General features: G+C 40.3%; 1 protein-coding gene across 3 annotated transcripts in view; it reads left to right on the top strand.

Moving 5' to 3' along the window:
• Positions 1 to 26405, top strand: part of LOC149170235 (uncharacterized) — a 338695-nt gene that overhangs the window by 210921 nt on the left and 101369 nt on the right. For all 3 annotated transcript variants that reach the window (XR_016259855.1, XM_089428960.1, XM_089428961.1), the window contains 7 exons: positions 18735 to 18773; positions 18930 to 18997; positions 19238 to 19300; positions 19579 to 19634; positions 19733 to 19806; positions 19989 to 20081; positions 20181 to 20282. Coding sequence is in view for 2 of the 3 variants with exons in the window: in XM_089428960.1 (XP_089285086.1) it covers positions 18735 to 18773; positions 18930 to 18997; positions 19238 to 19300; positions 19579 to 19634; positions 19733 to 19806; positions 19989 to 20081; positions 20181 to 20282 (495 nt within the window). In the remaining variant the exon portion in view is untranslated. The remainder of the gene's footprint in view (positions 1 to 18734; positions 18774 to 18929; positions 18998 to 19237; positions 19301 to 19578; positions 19635 to 19732; positions 19807 to 19988; positions 20082 to 20180; positions 20283 to 26405) is intronic.

The raw sequence follows: 26405 nt of genomic DNA on the forward strand, positions 1-26405 counted from the left end.
AAGAACTACACTATCATTATCTTCTTTGTTTCTTGCCCTCAAAGAACCATGTTTTTGAGATCAATTGATGCATCTGATAAGGTGAACGATGCAACCCTTCTATTTGAGATTTTGGATGAGATTATTCAGGAAGTGGGGGTGCAAAATGTTGTGCAGGTAATCATAGATAATGCCTCAAACTTGCTAGAAAGATGCTTGAGTCCAAATATAAGACCATAACTTGGACTCCATGTACTGCACATTGCGTAGACCTCATGATTGAGAACATAGGCAAAGTGGAGTGGGTAAAAAACATTGTAGAGCATGCTAAGTGCATTACAAAATACATCTACAACCACTCATGGGTATTGAGCCTAATGAGGAAAAACACTAGGGGCAAAGAACTTGTTAGGCTTGCAATTACGAGATTCGCAACTCACTTCCTCACATTGCAATGTCTTAATTCTCAACAAAAAAACTTGCAGATTTTTTTTTCTTCTGATGATTGGATTGAATCTCAGTGGGTTCGTAGAAAAGATGGCAGACACAAAATATTTTTTTTTCAACTATTTTTGGAAAATGTCTGCAAAGTTTGTGAAAATCACTGAGCCCCTTGTTAAGTTGCTACAGATGGTGGATGGAGAAAAAATGGCCATGGGCTACATTTATGAGGCTATGGATTAGGAAAAGGAGCAGATATGAGCAACTTAAAAGGATAAGTTAGCTAAATATGGGCATATATTGGAGATCATTGATAACAGATGAAACAGTCAACTCCATCGTCCTATACATGCAGCTGGGTATTTTTTGAACCCAAAGTATCACGATAAATCTCGGCTAGAAGATTTGCAGGTTGGGGAGGTCAGAGGTGGATTGTATGATTACTTGGAGTGCATGGTCCCTAACCATGCAAACCAGTTGGAAATACATAGACAATTTACTCTTTTTCAGTATGGCAGCTGGTAGCTTTCGAAAAAACTTGGCAAATATGGAAAGAGATGTGGATCAACTAGGTAAAAAATTCCAATTTGTTATTCTTTTAAAGTTCAATTGTTTACAAATTTACAATTCAAATTATCTGTAAATACTTGTAAATAAGTAATGAAATGAACTAAGTTACTAATTAATGTATTTTTCTTTGCAGCACATTGGTGGGATCCATTTCACGACCAATGTCCTCAATTGCAAAGTTTGCAGTTAGATCCCTCAGCCAAACGTGCAGTGCTTCAGGTTGTGAGCGCAATTGCTCTTTTTAATAGTGCATACACATGAAGAAGAGAAACCGTTTTGAACAAAAACGATTAAATGATCTTGTCTTCGTGTAATACAACCTTCGACTAAGGCACAACCAAATGATGAACAGAAGATCTGATCTAGATTCCATTATATTGGACGATATTGATCCAACATCTAAATGGGTGGAGGAGACTAAAGATCCTGAGTTTGATGTTGATTTTGATATTGACATGGCATTGGGGGGGATGAAGCAAATTTGGTAGCACCATCAGAACCAGAATTAGTAGCCGCATCAAGCAAAGGCAAACAACCAATGGAAGGCACTAGTCGTGCAACTCGACCAACTCGTGCTTCCATTAGGTCCAGTTCTATTGTTATTGGTGGCAGGGCTACAATTGAGGTTCCAAATGAGGCTGAGGCATCCTCAGAACTTGATCCAGATGATGTTTATGTAGCTCTTATTGATGATCATGTGTCTAGTAGTGGTGATGAATTTGATCACTGATATGTAGCTCATGTTGATCAATGATATGTACCAGTAGACTTTTAATCCCTTAGTACGCTAATGGCCCCATAGCTTGTGTCATTGTTTTTGGACTTTATGATCCATTTAGAGCCTCATTGCTTATGAATTTTGTCAATGATAGGTATTGCACTCGGTGCCATTTTGAGATATTCACCTTTACATGGTATATAGATGAGCAAACTTTGCATATTTTGTCTCTATTGGTTTGGAATCATGGTTTTAAATCATAAAACTAATTATTTTCATTAAAAATTAATTAGTATTTTTTTTTTTTAAATGGTTCATTGATATTTGAACAGTTCCGGTTTGAAACCCGATTTATTAGGTGGACCGGTTTGGTCACCGGTTCCGGTTTTTAGAACTATGTGCTCAGTGCAAAAATCTCTGCTTTCTGCTCATCTAAGAGATCATGGCAGATCCCAAGTTAAAGCAACAACCAAAAGTGCTCTTTCTATCTGCAAAGTTACCAGCCCAATCAATATAAATATATCCATGAAGTCTTAAATTTTTAGCTGTGTATTTCAACCCTAGATTGATAGTTCCATGCAAGTATATGAGTACATGTTTTGCAGAAATCCAGTCGGCATGAAAGGGATCAATCATATGTTGACTTAAAGTGTTTACAACAAAGCATATGTCAGGTCTAGTGTTTACCAAAAACATCAAAGAACGAATGAGCTACCGATACTTTGTGGGATTTGCCAGACTAGGTCCTGTAACTTGGCCACATAATTTCTTAAAGTTCATTTCCATAGGCGTATGCATGGACATACATTCTACCATAGAAAATATTTCAAGAAGCTTAACAACATATTTTCCTTGAGAAAGATAATTTTCACCAAGTCTTTTGCTAGACCTCTAGACCTAGAAAGTAATGCATCAAACCAAGGTCTTGCATTTCAAATACAAAAGCTAACTCCCTCTTACACTGGAGGATAAGAGGTTCTCCTCCTGTCAAAAATAAATCATCAACATACCATACCAAAATCAAAAGTATACCTTGGATTGTCTTGAAGTCGAGGTTTGGGTTTGCATTGCTTCTTGTGAAACCAAGCTTTATCAAGTAGCTATCAATGTGAACATACCAAGCTCTTGGAGCTTGCTTCAGCCCATATAAGGCTTTCTTTAGTCTGCATACATGAGTTTCCCTGTCATGCTCTTCAAAGCCTTGTGGTTGTTCCACAAATACCTCTTCCTTGAGGAAGCCATGCAAGAAAGTAGTTTTCACATCCATTTGGTGAAAATTCTATCCTTAGCTAGCAGCTAAGGCAACAACAGATCGAATAGTAGTATATCGAGCTACAGGTGCAAAAATATCATCGTAATCTATTCCCTCTTTCTGAGAGAAACCTCTAGCTACAAATCTAGCCTTATATTTTTCAATACTACCATTTGCACCATGTTTAATCTTAAACAACCATTTGGAAGTGACAACAAATTTACCTTGAGGTCTAGGAACCACTTCCCAAACATCATTTTGGATGATGGACTCATATTCTTCAGTCATGGCATCTTTCCAGACTTGTTCTTTTGCAACTTCTTCAAAGGTGAATGGTTCTACCTGAATGATATTGCTCATGGCAGCAACATACCCTTGAGACCATTTTGGTGTTTTACTCTCTCTGAACGTTCCTCTTAGGGTAGCGTGTTGTTCATCATCTTGCAAGGTATCTCGCAGCCATAGTGGTCTCTTTCTGGTAGGAGGATCATGTGGTGGAGGATCTAGAGGATCCATGGAACCCATTGGATTATCAACAAGCTCATTCTCAGGTTCCGGTTTAGACTCAGATGCAACCTCTTTTTCATTAACAATTTGTCTTTCAGCAATGGCAAGAGGAGGAGAGTCTCTTGCTTTTCTAAGAGCTACATCTTCATCAAATGTTACGTCTCTGCTAAACTCTATAGTTCTTTAATAGGCACATAAATTCTATAAGCTTTTGAATTATCACAATAACCAACAAATGTACCTTCGTTGCCTGAAGCTTCCAGCTTGTTCCTTTTCTCTTTTGGCACATGGAAGTATACGAGCCAAAGATTTTCAAATGACTCACCTAGGCCTTTTCTTAATGAAGACTTCTTTAGGATTCTTATTGTTTAAGGCATGATGATGATCCAAACTTAAACAATAACGCAACAAATTACTGATATAATCATAAATACAAAGATGCAGCAGAAAAACACTTCATTTCAGTAATAGAAAAACACTGAACTATGCTTACAAACATAATGGAAATAAGATAGCTCGGGCGATGGTAGCTTATCTCTGAGAAGAGATGTGGTGGCTGCATGCCAATTGAAATGTATTACAATGAGGCTCAAGGGCCTATTTATTATTGAAAAACATGAGAAAACCCTAAACAACCAAAACCCTAACCCCAAGAGATGTAACGTAAAGATTTTGTGGGCCTCGTTGGGGTTAGTTGGGCAGCCAACTTCTCGGAGTCGTAACTTGGTCATATTATCTCCCTTTGGCGCGTACGATACCTTGTTGGAAAGGTCTCTCTGAGTACTACAGGTTTTGCCGCAAGCCCTTGCCTATTGCTATGGGCCTGTAGCGGACCTCAAAAAACGTCGTTTAGGGGGTCAAAACTGCTCCAGAAGTTCAAGGCCCGAAAAATTGCTAAAATTAGTAAATGCTTAAATAAACAAGGAAACAGATGAAACTGACTGGAGGGTCTAGGTGGAATAGGAGGGTGGCCACCAATATCCACCTGGACCATTCCTTCCCCCTTAGGAAGCAATGGTCCCCATTGCGTTTAGAGCCTCCATGAGGTGAAGAAATTTTTGTTGAACCTGATCCCTGGTGAACCACTTTCCCTGGTGAAGGAGTTGGTTTGCTTTGACAACTAGATATCGTTGTATCCTCTGTTGGCGAATGTTCTTGATCTGTGTGTCCATGATCTGATCAGTTGTGGCTTGTTCCATGCAGTCCGAGTTGAGCTCTAGTGGTGTGAGTTGTTCTGCAATGTCGGATGTTTCCAACAATGGTGGAAAGTATGGCCGAAGGCGGTCTACATTGAACACTGGGTGCAGACCAAGGAACGGTGGGATGCTGAGCTTGAAGGAATTGTCACCGACAACCTTGGTGATAGTGTATGGTCCATATCGGAGCGGGCAAAGCTTGCGGTGGGGTCTAGCGAGGCACTCCTTCTGCAAATGTAGTCACACTTTGTCGCCCACCTAGAACTTGTGTGGCACTCGATGCTGATCATAGCGTTGCTTGTACTTAGCATTGGCTCTATCCAATATATCATGGACATGTTTGCGGATGTGTTGAATGTGCCCAATGAAGTTGTTAACCCTTTCGGCTTCGGACTAGACGTGAGCCGAACCTGTTTGAGTGGTTGCAAATGGTATGGCCACATCAATGGGACATAATGGCTAAAATCCCAACCCTACTTGAAAGGGGTTGCGGCCTGTTGAGCTGTGGAGAGCTTTGTTGTAGCTGTGTTGGACATAAGGGAGACTTTCATACCACGTGCGTGGATGCTTCAAGTTGTACATGAGAAGAATGTGTACGATCATCCTGTTGACAACCTTTGTTTGGCCATCAGTTTGGGGATGGAAAGCCGTGGAATTAGTAAGTTTTGTATCCGGTATTGACCAGAGACTAGACCAAAATGCACTCAAGAATCTGATGTCCTGATATGAGACAATGGATTATGGGATCCCAAAGTGTACCCACACTTGCTCAAAGAAGAGCTTAGCAGTGGCCTCTACTATGATACTCTTCTTACAGGCCACCATGATGGCCATCTTGGAGAATCTGTCAATGACCACGAAAATGCAATCATTGTCGTGCTTAGTAGAAGGAAGACCCGACATGTAATCTATGGAGACAGATTCCCAAGGCCGACTAGGAGTAGGTAGAGGAGTATACAAGCCTTGCTTCTCGATGTTTGGTTTGGCAATGGCACAGGCAGTGCAAGATCTAATGTACTTCCTAACATCCTGATGAAGTTTTGGCCAATAAAAATACTTCTACAATAACGCCACTGTTTTCTCTACTCCGAAATGTCCAGCGACCCGACTGTAGTGCGCCTCCCAAACCATCTTGTCACACTCACTTGAAAGAACACAGATGTGTCCCAAGTGGCATAATAGTGCAGCCTGAAGGTGAAAATTTGGAACTTGCTTTCCCTCTAGGAGTGTCTGGTATGTGCTGTCGAATTCTGGATCGCTCTAGTAAAGATGCGGCCACCCCGAAGTCTCGTGCCCATAGAAGTCGAGCACAGTGATCAGCGCCATGACCGGTGGTCGGCTGAGGCAATCAACGACATTATTGGTGCTGCCTTTCTTATACTTAATGTTCAAATGGAATTGTTGCAGGTAGGTTGACCATTTCTGATGGCGACCGTTCTGCAACTTCCCCTATGTCTGTATGAACTGCAGGGGTCAGTGGTCTGTGTGGATAACTGTTTCCTTCCCCAGAATGTAATGCTTCCATTGGCGGCAGGCCTGCACAATGGAATACATTTCTTTGTCGTAAGTGGGACACTTTCGGACTGTGTCTGAAAGTGTCTCACTGTGGTAAGCCATTGGATTCCCATGATGAGTAAGAACCGCACCGATAGCATAGTCAAAGGCGTTTGTCTCAATCTCAAATGGTTGTTGCAGGTCTGGTAATAGGAGCATTGGTGCAGAGCAGAGGCGATGCTTCAACTTGGAAAACGCCCGTTGTTGGGTTTCAGACCAAAGAAACTTTGCTTTTGCTCCACCCTTGGTGACTTGACTTAAAGGCCAAGTGATATGAGAGAACCCCAACATGAACCTGCAGTAGAAATTGGAAAGACCCAAAAAGTTGCGGAGCTCTGTTAGAGTGGTTGGGACCGACCATTCCCGAATGACTTGTATCTTGGCCAGGTCCACATGTACACCCTGCTCATCAATGATGTACCCTAGATATTGAACCTGGGTCAGGCCAAAAGTGCATTTCTCCAAGTTAGCACACAACTTGTGTTGTCGCAGGGTTTGAAGGACCTGTCGAATATGGTGGAGGTGCTCTTCCCAACTCTGGCTGAAGATCAAGATGTCATTTAAATACACCACCACCAATGCATTGGTGAAGGGTCTCAAGATGTCGTCCTTCAGCGTCATGAAGGTTGCAGGGGCATTCGTCAATCTGAACAACATGACCAACCATTCGAAAAGGTGCTCCTTGGATTTGAAGGCAGTCTTCCACACATCGGAGGGTTCGATAGGCACCTGGTGATAACCTGACTTCAAGTCAATCTTGCTGAAATATTTGGCCCCATTGAGCTGGTCCAGAAGGTCATCAATCCGTGGGATTGGGTACCTATTCCAGACAATTATCTTCTTCAATGCCCGATAGTCAATACAAAGTCTCTAGGTCCCATCCTTCTTCTGTACCAATACAATTGGGCTCCCACAGGGTGATGAACTTGGCTTGATGTGCCCTTTTTGCAATAGTTCCTGAATCTGCCTCTTGATCTCATCATTCTCCAGGACAGAGCGTCGATAGATTAGTCCATTGGGTAGCGGCACTCCCAGGATTAGATTGATGGAGTGCTTGACTTACAGTGCAGAGGTACCCCTGTAGGTTAGGTGAAAATATCTTTGTACTCCTCCACGACGTTATCCATCCGCTGCTGCTGTGTAGAGGAGCCCTGCTTAGAAGTCATGGCCACAACCTTCTTCTTGCCCTGAGGGCGAATCACAAGGAAAACAAATTTCCTGGCCTGGGAAATGATCTTACTACATTGCTTTGCAGTGATCAAAGAGATGGCAGTAGACGGGGCTACCTCCGGTATCCTGTACAACTTATTGGCAAAGTAATAATCACAGAGCAAGGTCTAGACTCATATACAGCATGTCGCTTCCACAAGTATGGTTGTCCTAACAATACATCACAAACTTCAAGAGGAGAAACATCACACAGTACCTCATTTATGAAGGGCTTGATGCCGTAGGCAAGGCGACACTGCTGGTTGATGCGAAGATCTTGTCCTTGGTGAAGCCACCCGCTGGTGTACGACTATGGATGTGCTGTAGTCTTTAGGACCAGACACTTCATGACCTCTACTAAAATTTTTGGCTCCCTCTGTCGACAATGAACTGCAACGGAGTACCCTTCACCCACATTTGTGAGTGGAAGAGGTGTTCCCCCTCCTATGAATCTTCAAGCTCAATCTTCTGGATCTTGGTGGTGGCAATGGTGGCACTGGGCTCCACATCAATGATCTGCTTCCCTTTGTCATTACCCTTTTCGGGTTCTGATTCAGAGTCGAAACATACGTCTGATTCGGAGGCCTTCAGCTCGGCCACTAGTGACTGCTTGGCTCGACACTCACTTGTGTTGTGAGTGGAGAAATTATGGAACTCACACCATTTTCCCGTGTCCTTCTTTGTCTTCGTGGTGTTGTTCTTTGCTTGTGGCTTTGGCGGGTTGTCCTAGGTAGCCCAGCTTTGGCTTTGTGGTTTGGGGGCGCTTTTTCCTTGCTTTGGATTCGCAGATCCAAAGTCCCACTTCTTTTGTTTAAACTTCTTCTCAATCTGGATATCGTATCGGTACGTTGTGCCGAGTGAGTAAATGTCCAGGAACTCCATCTCGTCCTGGATGTACTTGTGTAGATAACCGTGGTACTTGAATACCAAATGCCACTCAGTATCCTTGATACCCAGCTTCATGCAAAGGGTATGGAAAATATTTGTGAACTCTGACACATCTTGGTCCCTTCCCTGCCGTTGCATGGCCCACTTTATGTATTTATCTTCATAGATCCCGACAGGGTAATATTGTCCCTTGATGGCATCTCGGAAAGAATTCCAAGTGGGTGCGGCTGAAAACATCGAGGGTTCACTCTCATTAATTTGTTCACAGTAGGTTTCTCGCCAGTCCTTGACGTGTGGGGTGGCTTTGAGAAGTGTAAAAGTAATCTTTTCTTGATTGGAAAAGTCATGAACTGAAAAATATCCTTCCAGAAGATTTAACGATTTATCTACGACGTCTACATCTATCAGGCCCTCAATATGGGAATATCGAAGTTAACTTATACCTTAAAAGGAGTGGTACTTCCAGAGTGGCTACTGAATGAAGATGTGTCGCTTGTGGTTAGTTGCTGAAGGATCCGGGCAAAGTTATCCATCATCGCGTTCCTTTGTCACTCTAGGGCTTCCTCGAGCAACATTTTGAAAGGATCTCCTGCCCCCTCGTCTTTCTTTTCTTCCGCCATGGGAGATCGTCGGGGTTTGCAAGGCTGATCTTGCAACCGTTCAACCAAATCGAGCCCTAACTCCTTATACCCTGACCTCGTTGGGGATATGCAAAGAAAAACGGAGAAAGCGCAGATATACCATTGATCTGAACTTAAACAGGAACGCAACAAATTACAGATATAATCATAAATATAGAGATGCAGCAGAGAAACATTTCATTTCATTAATAGAAAAATACTAAACTATGCTTACAAACAAAATGGAAATAAGATAGCTCGGGCGATGGTAGCTTATCTCTAAGAAGAGATGTGGCGGCTAGATGTAAACTGAACTGTGTTACAATGAGGCTCAAGGACCTATTTATTATTGAAAAACATGAGAAAACCCTAAACAACCAAAACCCTAACCCCAGGAGATGTAACGCCAAGATTTTGTGGGCCCCGTTGGGGTTAGATGGGTAGCGAACTTCTCGAGGTCATAACTTGGTCATATTATCTCTGTTTGGTGTGTACGATACGTTGTTGGAAAGGTCTCTTTGCGTACTATAGGTTTTTCCACAGGCCCCTGCCTATGGCTAGAGACCTATAGCGGACTTCAAAAAGATGTCGTTTAGGGGGTCAAAACTGCTCCGAAAGTTCAGGACCCGAAAAATTGCTAAAAATAGTAAATGCTGAAAAAAATAAGGAAACAGATGAAACTAACTGGAGGTTCTAGGTGGAATAGGTAGGTGGCCACCAATATCCACCTGGATCAGATGAGGAGTTTTGTTTTGCACATAAACAACGGTATTTGCAGCTTCTCCCCACAAAAACTTTAGTAGCTTTTGATCATGCAACATGGCTCAGACTGTTTCCATAATGGTTCTATTCTTCCCTTTAGCCACACCATTTTTTTGTGGATTGTACGACACAGTGGTATCTTTATTTATTCTTGTATCTTTGCAAAGATCATTAAAATCATTGGAGGTGAACTCTCCCCCATTATCAGATCTGAAAGTTTTGATCAACTTTTCAGTTTCATTTTCAATTAGAACTTTGAAATCTTTGAACATGTCAAATGCTTTCTCTTTCTTTTTCAATAGGAATATCCATGTCTTGCGAGAAAAATCATCAACAAAAATCATGAAATACAAGTAGCCATCAAGAGAAGTAACAGGGATAGGTCCACATAAATCAGAATGTACGAGCTGAAGTACCTAACTAGATCTTGTTCTTCTTGAAGGGAATGTTCTATTTATATGTTTTCCACTTACACATCCTGGGAAAACTACTTCATGATCCATTCTGATCTTAGGGATTCTAGAGACCATCTTCCTTACATGAGGTAAGACTTTGTAGTGTAGGTGAGCAAATCTGATATGCCATAGCTCACACTGAAGATCGGTATCATGGAGCATTGTATGAATGGGTTTACCATTGACTTTGTAAAGCCCTTCACATCTTGATCCAAGAGTGAAGGTTTCTCTCATACTTGAGTTCAAAGGCCAGGTTAGAACTTTTCCATTAATAAAAACAACTTCGTTCCTTTATCTTCTAGAGCAGTATGGATAAAAGATTCTTTTTTCAAACCAGGTACATACAAAACTTCTCACGGAAAAATAGATTTGCCATTATCTAATTGAAATGAAACTGAACCATAACCTTTAGCTTGATAAATAGAATTATCTCCAAAGATAACATTTAAATTAGTCTCCCTCTCAACTAGATTAGAGAGTGCTTCTTTGTAGCTAGTAAAATGTTTGGAAGCACCACTATCAACTAACTAACTATCAAATGAATCTGCAGAGGAACTGGAAAGAGAAGAAACAAGAAAATATTTTTATTGAGTTTTTGTTTCATTATTTCTATATTTTGGACTTCTTGTTTTCTTAGGATGTTCTTTAATTTTAGAAGAGTTTTTTCTATAATCAGATTTGTTTTTGAATCTAGGTGCTCTTCTTCTTTCTTTAAAATCACGAGCAAAGTGACCATGCTTTTTACAGTTAAAGCATCTAACTTCTGACATTTCTAGATTCCCTTTATTTGATTTGAAAACAAATTTCTTTTTATTACCTTTCTCTCTCTTGTCATTGGCTGAAAATGTAGTAGGTTTTCCTTCTTCATGATGTGAAATTCTCTCTGAAGATCATTCCTGCCTCCTCTTGGATACACTTTCCCAGAAGCTCATCAAATGTGGGAATAGTGTTGGTATTGCTGATGGTGGTGATAAAAGTCTCCCAAATAGGAGAAATGTCTCCAAGCACAATCAACACCACTTCTTTGTCAGGTACAACTTCACCACCTGTTGACAGTTGATTCCTGATTTTGGTCATTCTTAAGAAGTATGCTTGAACCATCTCTCCTTTGTTCATCTTGATGTCATTCCGCTGATTCTTCGAGGCAATAATCTGGTTCAAGTTACTAATTGCAAACATGCCAATTAGTCTGTTATACATTTCTTTAGCTTTTCTCAAACTAGAAACATAAGTAATGAGATGATCATTAAGAGAATAAAGGATAATTTTCCTAGCTTTGAATTCACTCTTTTTGTGTTTGGATTTGGCAGCAACATTTGAATTCTTTGGTGGATCAACTATTGTACTTTCAACATATTCTAGAACTTCGTGTTCTTCAAGAGTGATGTCTAGCCTTGCTTTCCATAGACCAAAGTTTGAAGCATCATTTAACTTCTTCTCTACCTTGAAGTAGGATGAAGTCTTTTTTATTAGAAACCTTTGGCAACAAGTAGGGTCTCTTCAAGTGATCTATGCTCTCCTTGGATTTGTCTTCACCAAGGCTCTGATACCATATTAAAATTTGAAAGTTCTATGCAGAAATTTAAAAATTCTTTGCAAAAACTTAAAAGTCATATGCAGAAAACTGAATCTACTTTGCATAAAATTGAATGGAACTGAATGTACTTTGCAGAAAGTTGAATGTACTTTGCAGAAAACTGAATATACTTTGCAGAAAACTAAATGTTTTATGCCGTTGCAACTACTTAGAATGCATATTTCTTCTTCTAAAATTTTCAAATCAGCAATTGTAGATAGAACATAAACCTAAGGATCATATGAAGATAGCCAAGCATAAATATAAAACACTTAGATTTAGGTCCAATGACCAGGGAAAAACCCACAAGGGGAAACCCAAATGATTCTTCTATTAGATTTCTTCAATTGTTCAGCAAAGTACAAAGAAAGAGAGAGAGAATGAGAATGAATAAAGTCACCAATCTCTGATCAACTTGCAGCTGAAGTGCTCTTGTTCTTTGCTTGAAGATCTCTGTCTCTTAATCAAATCTTGTCCTTCACACTTGCTCTAGCTCTTCCCTTGCTCTTACTCTTCACTTGCTTTCACACTTCTCTTGAACACACTCAACACTAGCTCTCCTTCTTCACAATGAACATGATACTCTCAACTCTCACTTGCTCTTGCTTAAATGGATGAGAAAACAAGAGTTACAAAATGAATTCATGCCTTGAGCCAATAATAGGAGAATTGAATTCCATGAGGGAGGAGTTACTTATGGAGAAGCGTAACTCAACCCAAGAATAGAGAGAGAGATACACTTGTCTTGAGGAGTTACAATTCGAATTATGGAGAGAGAGAGTTACACTTAGACATAAGAGAATATTTGGTGAGAGTTACAAATCGAATTGAATGAGGGAGTTACAAGTGCATTTAATGAGAAGGAGTTACACTTTTTACATACATTGAATTAGTGAGGGAGAGTTACATTCTCTTAAGTGTGGAGTTACTATTTTATTCCAAGAGAGAGGTTCGATTTTCCAAGTAAAACTAGGTGAGAATGTTCTAAATGAAATGGATCAAGCCAAATCTAATCTTAGCTGTTGATTAGGGACTCAATCTTGGCCGTTGAAAACTCAACAGGAAAAGTATAAGAGGAGGCTTGAGGGTCAGTTGGAAATACACCAAATTGATCAGTCAGTTTGATTTTCTGGAGCGGGGTTTTGCTGAGAGAATCGAGTTAGTGATCTGTTGTAATGAGGGGCAATTCGGCAGGAGGCCAAGAATACATAGTAGAGAGGTAGAGAAAGTGCCAGAGAGAGCGCAAAGGCAGCCTGGGCTGATGCAGAGGCAGCTAGAGTTGATGCTTAGGCTTAAAGGGCCAGCGCAAAGGACGCAGGAGGCCGAGAAGCTGACGCAGACAAATGCAGAGGTTAGCAAAGCTGACGCTGGGTTGAAGGAGCTGCAGTGTGGTGTTTCTGTGGGGCAAACTGAGAGCTGAGAGGCAGACGCATAGCCGTAGAGGGTGACACAGTTCAGGAAGTTAGCTTGGAGCAGCTTTCGCTGTCCAGCTAAGGAGCAGTTGAAGTCACTATGGGGCCATTCATTCGGTGATTGATCAGCTGGAATATCTGTCTCCGAGGAGAGCTACTACTGTTGAGGGCATCTCTGTTAGATGAGCCATTTCTGGCACCCTAGTTGTAGTCAAAAATTGCATAATAATAAAACCCTCGTATCTGTTGCACCGATTTTCTCGCATTGGGCTTTTCCGAGGACGATTGTCCAAAAATAATGGTGTCCCTTGTGTGTTTGTCTCATGATTTCAGTTGTTGATCTGTATATGAGTTAAGGTTGCATTTGTGTTTATTTCAGTATTCATATTTATAAATAACTTGTTAATGGAATAAACAAGTAGGAGAAATTAAACTAAATAATGCAGTAGGGGTTTCTAACGTGTCAGACTTAGAAATCTCAACACTAAGCAAGTGACTTCTTCTTCCAGTCTGTAAGCTAACTTAGAACAATCATGATCCATGTTCTTCGTGCTCTCTTCTTTCTCTGGAGATTTGTGTGAGTCCTTATGAGTTGATGCCCCGACATCATGCTCCTGACTCATAGGAGATTCTTTAATTCTATTGCCCGATCTCTGCTCTACTACCATGTAAAAATTTCTAACACGAAATTCTACTTCAGTAACTGATTTATTTCTCCTACTTATTTTCCACAATAAGTTGTTTACAAAACGCTTTAGTAAACATTAAAATAAGTTCTATTGCAGTTATCACATAATAACATAGAGAAAATAACAGTGATATACAAGCACAAAAATCAATCACATTAACACATTTATTTTTTGACAATTTCCCTCGGAAAAACCCAATGCGGGAAAACCGGTGCAGCAGATGAGGGTTTATTTATTAGTCTTCAACAACAATCTCTTTACAAAGAAAGAGTCTACAGAATACTGAGACACTTCTGAGAGAAACAGCTGAGACAATTTTCTCCTCCTCCTGGAGAAGTTTTGACACCCTGGAGACCCTCTACCGTCCTTTGCGTAACTTCTCCGTCAGCCTGCATGAGGACTACATCTCCAGTTGCGTTGTCTAATTGATCTTCCCTCTGCGTTGTCTCTCAGATGCTTTGCGTCACCTCTTCCTCAGTCTCTGACTGATGCTGATACCCTCCTCTTCCTTCACCTTGCTACTCTCCCTCTGAAATCAGACTTCTTTTCCTTGAGAATCTATTTCCCTCGCGTTACTGCATATTTATCCGGTGTATCTCCAAATGACTCTCAAGTATTTTCTTATACTTTTCTTTTTGATGAATCAACGGTCGAGATTAAGTCCCTATCAACGGCTAAGATTAAAACAGACTTGATCCTCATCTCTTAGAAGTTTCTCACCCATATCTTTATTAATACGCATTAATATTTTTATTTTCCTAAGTTTAGACTTAGGATCCCAATTAAAAATATTAATTATTTTAATAACTCATCATCCGGGTGGAATTTCTCCACATGATTTTTCGGTCTTGGAGATCTCATGAGTTCTAGCCCCTCCACAAAATTTCGGAGCTAGATCACATTCGATACTACCCAAAATCAATAGTTGCTGCCTCTCTGGAATTAGAAAAATTCCTCTGAACTCACTGTCCCTACCCCGCATTCATTGCTTCGATTTCTGGCTCTCCGGTAGCTGACTGTTGTTGCTCTAGAAATCGATCTGCCAAGGAAATCGAATTTTTGGTGTTCTCAAGTATGTTCTCCAAGTGCCCATTGACTTCCTCTTATAGTCCACTGTTGGAGCACCAATGACGAAAATTAAAATTTAATCGATGGCTAGGATCATCTTGGAATCGATTCGTGTGAGTTTCTAGATGATTCTCACCTTGACTTAATTAATATTAATTAATTAACCAATTTTCTTAAGTTTAAACTTAGAAAACATTAAAAAATAAGTTAGTAATCTAATTAAGTCATTTCTAGGTGGAATTTCCAGAAACGATTTATGGGTCTTGGAGAACTCATGTATTCTAGTCTCTCCACCAAATTTCATGCCTAGAACACATCCAATGCTACAAAATCTAACACTTTGTACCAATTGGAAGAATTTTCCAAGAAAGTCGTTTCCCTATGATGTCTATCAACCAAGCTTATGCTTTGGAGGTTAATTGAATTAAAATGCAAACTATGCTAAGATGCCTAAATGAAATGCAAGTAAGTTTTCCCAAGAGATATTTGCAATACGTCAAAATAATGGAAATGAGATGATGCTCGAAGTAAATTGCAAACGTAACTTCAATTGGACAAAGGAGATTAACTTGCAAGTGAATTAGAATGATACAAGTAAGTTTGCTTTGCAAAAGAGGAATTGCCTCAAGTAAATGGAAATGCTCACAATGATATAACTTCAAAATTGTACAAGACACATAAGCATAAGCTCAAATGAAATTGTGAATTGCTTCAAGATATGCCAATAAACTTAAGAAAAATTTAAATGATATGGAGCCAAGAGTACAATGCTTGCATGTAAAGTATGCTTGAAAAATAAGTGAGCAAGATAAAAAATGAGCCTATAGTGAGACAATTGTATCCCAAAAGAAAAGCAATATTGTTAAGCAACTAAATTAAACTTGCCACATAACTCCAAAATACTTGCATGTAAGAAATAAGTGCTCTAAAGCAAAATATCAACTTGTACTTCAAAGCAAAATGAAATGCAAAGCATCAAATGAACTTGTAGCAAGATCTAACTTAGAAATCGAAATGTGATGGTGAGGTTGTGTTAATTTTAAAGCATGCAAAATGAGCTAAAAAGGAAAGTTAGAAAAGATGAGATGCAAAATTAATCCACCCACACAAAATCCTCCTTCTAAATAAGGAGAAAGGATGCTTTGGGTAAAACCAAAACTCCCACAAGAAAAAGAGATATTTTATTATGATGTGACAATGGAGTTAAAACCTCTTAGAGGGTTGCCCAAAAGATTGGAGGAGATATTTACAAAATAAGAACTAGGAAAAGCTAGAGTATCCTTCTGATCTACGACAACCTTAATGGCCAATGGAGTCCTCTTAAAATTGGAAAAATACAAGCCCCAAAAGGCCCATGGCCTAGCTAGTTTGCAACTCTCCTCTAGTGTCCATGGCCTCCTTGAAAATGGTCCTTAAGTGCTTGAGAGGTCCTACAAGAAATAATTAGAGTTTCAATTCTCTCTCCTCAAGGCTCTTGTTGTCAAAAGCTCCAACTATGGGCTGCAAAACAAAGAGGCAATTAGTGTAGAGAGAGAATATAAAACAAACAAATATGGTACAAAATAATGTACAAAAAACCAAATTAGGTGATGGGAGTGAACCCCATCACTTGCTTAGTTTGGAAAATGCCCTTAAATAGCAAATGTAAATTTGAAAAGCTCTAAATCAAAGAACCATATAATTTGAATGAAGTGATGATTCAAGTAGATATTGGAAAATGAACTCGCCTATTTCTTCTTTTTTTGATGAAAGATTTGAAGAAATAATTGGTGTGTCTTGAGCAACCTCGAATCCGGGAGTAAGTTGATCTATGGGAGACTTCTTCCACACCTAAATGGATTCTTGCACACAAAAACCAATAGATCTTCCCTACACACTTGAAACAAATATTAGCTTTCCTAATGGATTAGAACAACACAATGGATTGAGATAAACCAAATATTTCTCCAAAAATAACTTGGCAAGCTCACTCCTAGAATGCTACTTCTAAATCAATAACATGTGCAAGATAGCTCTACACACATCAATCCAACCAATGGCATTAGAAGCTAATAGAGTTCAAAAGCATAAGAAATACAATAATAACAATAACATTATGCAAAGGTATCACCTCAAAGTGTCAAGAGAACACCACCAAAATTGTTCCAAAGTCTTTGATTATATTAGCAAATTGCGAGTACAAAAATGACAGAGTTTCCTCCAGCCCAATATCTCATAACATGAATATATGGTGAAAGCCCATGGCTCTATTATATGGAAATTTGGGAGCCAATCCCAAGGCAAATGGTGAAAATCCCAAGACAAATGGGTGACAATCCCAATGCCTCTACATGCAAATTCAAATTTCCCAGGTGGCCATTCGATTTCCTCTAGAGAGACGCACACAATCCTTGAGGAGAACTGGTTCAGGTGGAGGACATGTGTATGTGAGAATGGAGTAGTACGAGACCACTCTCCACTCATCTCTTGTGGAACTCCAAGTCAAAGCCCACCAATGGGTGAGTCACCTCCTTAACTCGACTTGTCCTCCTAAGAAAATGCGATTTCCTTTTGTGAAACTCGTGGTCCCCTCAAGGAAATTTGATTTCTTTTTTTTGTCACATGTTTCTCCTTGATTCTTGGTCCACATCATTGTATAACTTGGCTTCAACTCCTTGATGATTTTCCACCTCATTTACACATCATTTAGCATGTGTGGATATTTATTTTCTCCAATTTATTTAATTGTTGGGCTAATTTATTGCCACATTTTCCGCAGAATTTAGGAAAAATGGGTTTTGAGGGTTCTATTTTTTACCCCTCAAAGTGTGTCAGTAGAAAGTTGAGGGTGAGAGGTGTAATTTTGAACACACATACCCCATACAACTTCTCTAGACATCACTTATTACATATTACATTCATATTTTATTCAAATTTCTACCCTGTGAAAAAAAAGAAAAAAAGACTCTTATAGCTAACCAAATTCCACGAAATTTTATGAGTGATCTAGTATGGTAATATACAATGACTTTAGACAGTAGAACTCACCCAAGGCCTCGCCTTCAATCCATACTCCGGCTTTGGGGTTATGCTTGGAGGAAAAAACTCAATTAATTATTAAGTCTCTGTAAGGATATAATAATTAATCAAGTGAAAAAAAAATTCACTTGATGACAAGGACCCAAGTTATCTAGGCCTTTTACATGACTCATTCATCATACTAACATCACTTTACATCATTCCCACAGGGCTTGTGGAATCTAAGTACAATAGAAGAAGATGAGAAGAAGTAGATTTGAAAAACTCTGATGATATGATGATGTCTAATGGTACATGAAGCTTTTGATACATCCTTGGGCATGGAGTCCTCAAAAATCTTTGGGTACACTTCAGTGGTCAACATCTCCAATCATGCCTTATCAATTACTCGAGGAGTAAGATCTTAAGCTTCATAACCATATATTATAGTTGGTTTGATATTTGTGTCAAAAGGGTGCATCTTTCAGAGAAAATCCTACAAGTGCACAAGGAAAATTGGTGCTCAAGTACAGAAAGAGGTGTGTACGTCTTGCTATGTCAAGGTTGGGAAGCAGGCTTCACGACTGAAACCTGAACCTAGGAACCATTACAGCTCATAATAGATTTCTCTCTTTTGCTACCAAATGAAGCAATAAACATCTTGATAGTATAAATTTCGAAGTATGGAACTGAATAAGTGGAATGCCTAATTTGTAGTTGATACAAACATCTTAACCAAAATGAATTTGAAATATTATTTTGATAGGAAAACATGCATATGTTATGTTGGAAATTCACTGCTTTGTGAATATTTGTTAAGTTAAACGTCATGGCTATGCAGGAAATGATTCTTTCCAGCTCTGATAACTCATATACCAAGGTAATAGGCCCTTATGATCTTTAGCAGGGTTCTTTATTGACTTGGTTTCGATTACAAGGGATTACTGGATGTCTGAAATTAATGAGTCTATGGTCAATTCACTAACGATTTTGGGGTCTTATGATATTTGATTATGTTGTTTATATTTTATTGTAGGCTCACAGTGAGAAGAATTTTCTATTTGATATTGTAGCAAATGGACGAAATGGAATAGATGTTGACAAGTAAGATAACATCATTGAGAAGGGATTTTATTTTGTTTTGATTTTTTCCTTTGGGTAGCAGTGCCTCAAATGTCTACGTCATACAGAAAATCTAGTTATCCCTTTGCAGGGTTGTGACAAATGATCTTTCTTATCATCTAGACTTCCCCATTTTGTTATCCTAGCCTTTTGAAGATGAATATGCTTAAAGGTAACCATAATGTTGTTTAGCACTCAAATATTCTTTCTTATGGCTTTTAGGTTTGACTACATTGAACGTGACTGTCGAGCATGTGGTATAAGTACAAGTTTTCAATTTGAAAGGTACTCTTTTATAACCCTCATTTCTATTAAGTTACCTAAGGTTGATCATCCTTGTCATGGCCATATTTTGGCTACATTATTGTCATTTCATAGAGGTATTGTTGCCACAGCAATATTTGTTATATCCATAGAAGGATTGTTTAAACTTGCACCAATGGATAGTAGAGTTGAGCTTTATATATTGGAATGCTTTTTATATTATCTTATTTTATTTTCTCACATTTCCTTTGACAATATTTTCTTTTCTTTCTTCAGTATTCTTTGTCTTTCCCATGCAGGTTGATGGAAAGCATGAAGGTTATTGATGATGAAATATGTTATAGGGCTAAGGAATGTGAGTTAGTTGAGAAAAGATACAAGTAATACCTTAATTTGTTGGCCACTTGATATTTTCTCATTTTCTAATGCATTTAAATGATTTTGGTTTAGCAGATTGGGATGTCCACAAATTATTTGTTACTCGAGCAGATCTTTACAGGATGGTCTACACTCATCCAAAAGTGAAGGTACTAGAGCAGTGTCACTCCTCTTTATTATTACATCTTCATGTTCTATCGAATATCCTAAATATTGTTCAACATATTTATCTTAGCGCAGACTGTTTATTGGTGAGCGGTTCAGTCTCTTTCTTGACTATGAATAATCCAAGTGAATGTTATCTGAGCATGTGTCTCGGCTTTGGTGTCAGGCTTTGGAACTCATGTTGGCTGATGCCCTTGTACTTGCAAATGGCTATCTAGATATTTCTTCCCGTATTGATGATCCAGCTGAGTACTGGAAGGTTAGATGTGTTATTTTGCACATAATACAGACTGCAGTATGTGTGGAATTATTCTTAAATGTTATCCCTAACAAGCCTTCAGGACATTCTACCTTGCAGTTGGATGATTTTGTGTTGAAAGCTATTGAAACAGCTCCAGATGAAGGTTTGAAAGAAGCTCGAACATTGATATTGCGCATGCGGCGAAGAGATTTATACCAGGTCAAGAAAGAACCCTAGCAAGTATGCATGCTTTGTAGTTTACAGTTGTTTTCTACATACATTAGTAAAGAATTTCCTGTTATCACTATGACAATGTATGGAATAGAGTTGAGTTGAGAACAATGAAGGGGTCTTCTTACATTACAAGAAAACATTTTTTTTCTTATTTGGTATTTCTTGTTTTTGAACAATGGAAATTCCCCCTTGCATTCTACCATGGCAGCCTTTCCTATCACAATGGGGAGCTGCATACATTACTAGTTCTATCTTCCATGATCTTTAAATTTTTTGTTGACATGGCAAAGGAGAGGTCTATATGCAACGTAGAAAAACCTTTGGTAAAGGATATTATTATTGTTTCTCTTTCCTTGAATGAGGTGTGCATGAAAGTGACAACGATGAAAGCCCTTGCATAAGAATGTAAGGTGCAAGAAGAAAGATTGACAGTGACACATTTGGTACGCACTATACAGTATATTGTATTATAAGTGTTTATATGTGTACAAACAACAAAAATTGATATGTGGAGTGATTACAATTATTTAGATGTACTTGTTACATTTGTCTCCTTAAAAAAAAGTTACAAAACAGACAAATATAAATATATTATCTACTTTTACCTACTAATTCCCATAATTTCCTCCATGCTTAGAGTCAATTGTCCCCAATTTCTGCAGATTGTAGACCCGTTACAATGAAGGACATAATATTCTGCAGGATATGTAATTGGGTTAACTGGATAGACCTCTGTGGCTGCTGTTAGTGGGTTTGGAAGAACATTTCTGAATGTAAAGTGTGTGCAACGAGAGGAACATTTTGTTTGATTGTAGTCGTTGGAAGAAGAATACTGTTGAATGTCCTCCATACTAAAGAATTGAATTGATACTAATCAGATAAAGCACTTGTGTAGAAGATATGACGTTCATGCACTTGGGTGGAGGCAATGTTGTTAAACTTGACTTGAATGAGCTGACTCAAATGTTGGCTCAAAAGCAACTGACTTGATGTGACTTAGGGGAGTCAAACAAAAAGAATGGGGTTCCATTGAGTCATACATGACTCGGTTAAGTCTGCATTAACTCACACGCCATACTGTTTGCAGGGACTGGTCTATAAAAATTCAAAATGAAAATCAAATTCCCTAATGACCTTAACTCTTAATCCTGCACTATTAAAGACCCCACTTACCCTTCTTTCCATTTCCAGTTCCCATTGTTACTACTTGGACTGTTGGAGTCAGAAATTACATTCCCTAGCATCGTTCTATTGTAGCTAATTTGAGACTAAGTTACAGCTGATTTCAGAGGTTAAGCGATCAGCATTTACTTTCTACCCATTTCCTGGCAGATTGAAGATGATTTGTAATGTCCCTTCCTAATAATTTTCCCAAGCTGAGGAGAAAATCAATTTTGGCAATTTTGGTATTTTTGGCTTTAGGCAAATATGTGGGAGAACTTAGGAAAAGGGGGTCGATGTGCTTTTAGTGGATTGTGGGGGCCACTCACCCACCCAAAAATACGCACACCATGAAGGCAATTCGAATTTCCTAAGTAGGGATCAAAATATTTGATGGGGCCCAAGGGAGCAAGCATAAATAGGATGAAGTGAGCAGCATTTAGGGCCTTTTGATCATTTGAAGAATTTCATTGATGCTTTGGTTGTTTAGCTAAGCTACAAAGTGATGTTCAGCACAAGAGCTTCCCAAGGAGCGAAGCTCATCCCTCTCTTCGGTGGACTTCGAGTGCCACCCTAGGAGGGCTTCCATTGCCTACATCGAATTGTCATATTGTGGAGGAGAATTTGCAGCAGTATAGTCAGTCACACACCCAGTTCGAACTGCAGATTGAAGGGACTGCGTCATCCTCACTCAGGACTGCGCAGTCACTAGAGAGGGACTCTTGGTTGGAGGTTTAGCCGGGGGATTTGGGAGCTGGGTTGCGGAGAGATTGTTGGGGGCCTGATTTGGGGAGGTTTCCAGTCTTGTGGCAGCAGGTTACTGGAGTTTCAGTTGCAGGCAATGAGACCAGTGTTGTAGGAGGGCCAATCCCCAAGGGGTCGAAATTGGCAATTCAAAACCAGGCAAAACCCTTTCTGGGTTTTTCTGGGTTTTTGGAGAGGAGTACATCCCCAAAGTTGCAAAAATTTCTGGGTTGTTTTGAGGGGGTAAATCAGAGATGGAAGTCAGCCAGCAGAGTAGTTCAAAGGGAACAACGCAGTGTTTTGGAGGCAGCAAAGATTACAGCCGCTGAGAACTATTGTATCATCCACCTGAGGCTTGTAGCTTGCCTTGTGCAAGCCCAAGTGCACTCCTTCCATCTCATATTGTACTCCAACAATTATGATTAATGAAAATTGGCCAATTTGGTGTTCCGGGCAAAATTTTTGTTTACATGTGTGTTTACTGAGTAAATTTATGTACTATAATTGTTGCATGTCTTTATTATCCTTGTAAATTCCTACCATGGAACATTATAGTGGTATCAAAGCATGTTCTTGGCTAGAGTGGGGAACAAGAGCGGGTGATGCCACCAAGATACTAGGGACTGGTTTTCCAGAGAGGTCGTGGTAGAGGAAGAGGCAGGGGTCGAGGTAGAGAAGAGGGGCCAGACCCATTTTCAGACACCGAAGTGGACAACATCAGAGGCCGGATGGAGAAGCAAGAAGAGAATGAGCATCCCAGACAGAGGAACACGGACGAGGTCTTAGAGGAGCTACTGAGGGCCAACCAACAGATGATGAGGCAAGGGCAGTTGATGATGGACATGATGCAGCAGGTGATGGGCCTACAGATGGGTGGAAGGCCGAACGGAGAACCTCAAGGTGAAGGGGGTTCCAAAGTGGGAGGAGGCAATCATACCTATCAGCCTCCACACACCCCATAGCATGGGCAAGCTGACCACCCCACGATGCCTCATTTCATGGAGGAGGTTGAGCCAGAGAGAGTCGGACCTAGTTGTGGATTTGGTACATTCTGTCGCATCAGGCATTGATGAGTACGAGGGGTTGGATGGCCGGATCAAGAGGGTGATGTCTTTTGGAGAGTACATTCACCTCAAGGAGAGGCGCGCTAATGGGGTTGGAGGCCACTATAGGGGAGGAGCATCCAACAAAGATGTGCAGAAGCTATCAGGGAAGATCACACTCCCAAATTTCGATGGGTCAGCAAAGAGCTCAGCTAGGGCATGGATCTAGAAACTTGATACATACTTTCACCTAAATCCCATGAGGGAAGTTGATGCCATACGCTTTTCCACCCTTCACTTGGAGGGTGATGCCCAGGAGTGGTGGTATCATGGGTTGATCACGTTGGGGCACCTTCACATCACCACTTATACGGAGTTCACCAGGAGATTGTTGGAGAGGTTTGAAAGGAAGGACCTGAAACTACACTTCTTGGAGCTAGCCCACTTAAGACTTGCAGTGATGGTGACAAATATTTCAAAGGCACGACTGATCATGTTGTTTATGGCGGGACTTGCTAAGCCTCTGTGTGGTTGGTTGAGAGCTTACAAGCCCACATCACTACATGATGTCATTTCTAGGCCCGGGACATGATTGACGCAGTGCCCAAGAACCGAGCTTTTGTCCCCACAAGACCCACAGCTCCATTGGGGAACAGAGATGCGAGGCCACCACAGAGAGATGGAGGACGTAGCCAGTTGGACGATGACACCCGGAGGGACCTCAGGAGGAGGAGGTTGTGCTTCATGTGCCAAGAGCCTTGGGCACTAGGGCACAAGTGTACCAAGGGAAAAGCCCATTTCGTCGACGTGTTCTCGGATAGTGAGCTTGAGGAGGAGGTCGAGGCAAGAGAGGAGCTTGGAGATGAGGGGGACCATCAGTAGGAGGGCCACCACCACTGCCTAGAGGAGGGTCGTTATCCCCAACCGAGGGAGTCCTCGCTTCACTTTGGGGTGTGCCGAAGTATTTGACACTCCGGATTAGGGGGACTGTACAAGGGTAGTGTGTGTTAGTCCTAGTTGACAGTGGGGCCACCCACAATTTTATTGATGCCCAGATGGTGGAGCGTAGGGGCATCCAGACAACTACATTTGAGCGGTTCTCAGTTTTGGCACCCGAAGACCGAACCATGCAGTGTACCAAGTATGTGCCTACGTTGACCTTGAAGATGGGGAACTACTCACTCACTAACCATTTCTTTGTGGTTGATGTCCTAGATACCAATGTGGTGTTGGGTACCCAGTGGTTGTATGTGTTGGGGAAGTCACGACTGATTGGCAGAAACTCGAGATGGAGTTCCAAGGTCCAGATGGGAAGCTGGTAATACTGAGGGGCATGCACTCTTATCCCCCTCAGACAATTTCAGCCCATCAGATGGAGGCAAATCTGCACCATGGAGATGTGGAGTGGGCAGTTGAGATATGGATTTCGGAGTTGGGGACAGAGACGCAAGTCATACATCCAGATATACTAGCCCTGTTGGAGAACCACCAGGGGGTTTTTGGGGATGTCCCACTAGGTAGATCGCCAGACCGTGGATTTGAGCACACCATTGAGCTAGAGGAGGGGGTGAACGCAGTCATCACCACCCCTTATAGGCACCTGAAGGCCTATAAGGATGAGATAGAGCGGGCCATTCAGGAGTTGTTGAGGTTGGGGCACATCAGGCCTAGCTCGAGTCCATTTGCTTCTTTCATGGTGCTGGTGAAGAAGAAAGATGGGACGTTGTGCATGTGCATAGACTACCAGGCTCTCAATAAAAAGACCTTGAAGAACAGGGACCCCATCCCGCGCATAGATGAGTTGATGGACAAGCTTAGGGGAGCTAAATACTTCTCTAAGATAGATCTACGCTCAGGGTGCCATCAGATTCACGAGGGAGCAGGATATTCCGAAGACTGCCTTTCACTGCCATTACGGACACACTGAGTTTTTGGTGATGCCCTTTGGGCTAACCAATGCTCCGGCCACATTCCAGTCCTATATGAATCATGTGTTCTGTAGACAGCTGAGACGCTTTGTTCTAGTCTTCTTCGACGACATACTCATTTACAGCATGTTGACCACTACGTGTCAACGACCCATAGCAGTACACCCCCTTTTTTCACAAAAAGGATAGCGCTTTATCAACGTGTCCGTGCCGTTCGACTATCATCATCAGCCTGATCATGTTATTTGTAAACCATTTCTGCATGTGTAAATTGTAAATAATCTCAGCAGATCCATGTCGTGTATGTAATTGCCTAGGTAAATCTAATTCTTTGATGACGATCTACATTCTGGAAGGTTTTTTGTCTCACCGATCCATGAACGACAGAGTTTTCTTTCAGCCTTACCCCAAAGCCGAAATGGATTTTGTCACCAGAATGTTAGGGGAGTCCTAGTGTGCTAGATCGAGTCTATGTAAAAGTGATTTGGGAATAATCCTAACTATTTGGTTAGGTTATTTTATTACAAATTGCTTGATCTGCTAGATTATATTTGTGTCGCAGAATTGGGTAGTCTGTGAGGGTCTTGTTCAAATGGGTTTTCCCCCTTGAGATGTAAAAATGTAAAAATCATGATGTAAAATGTCTTGAGGGTTAGAAAAATAATTTATCCCCTCATAGGTCCTAGGTCCTAGGTAAATTTAAATTTTCTAGAGGTAAAATTCGTGGGTCCTTTAAAAAATTAAATCTTAACTGGTCCAGGGACTAATAAGGTTAGTTGATTATTCTGCTGAATTTTATGTCTTAGGTCCCTAGGGTTAAGTCAAATTCAAAGTTTTGAAGAAATAAATGCAAAATTTTAATTTTTTAATTTATTAAAATGCATTTAATTGAAAATTTTGAAATTTCCTCAATATTTAAAATTTCGACTGATGAGATTAAAGAAATTTTGATCCTCATCAACAGTCGAGTTCACTTTGACAAGGATTACTCGAACTAGCCGTTGGAGGATTTATCTTTAAATAGGGGGTCAATTGTCAGTTGAATTCATCTGATATTTTGATCGTGTACTAAGCGAAAAGCTCTCTCTTGTAATCTTTTTTATGAGCAATAAAGAAAGACTTTGGAGTTAACTTCCGCTGGTGTTACTTTTCATGGAAATGTTGTAAGATGTATTATTTTCATGCATATATTTCTTTTTGGCCATTGATAGAGCTTTCTGAAGAGCGATTTG

This window comes from Pinus tabuliformis, chromosome 4_2 (genome assembly GCF_031772625.1).
Source record: "Pinus tabuliformis cultivar Carrire ecotype Pingquan chromosome 4_2, CPIR1, whole genome shotgun sequence".
NCBI classification, from domain to species: Eukaryota; Viridiplantae; Streptophyta; class Pinopsida; order Pinales; family Pinaceae; genus Pinus; species Pinus tabuliformis.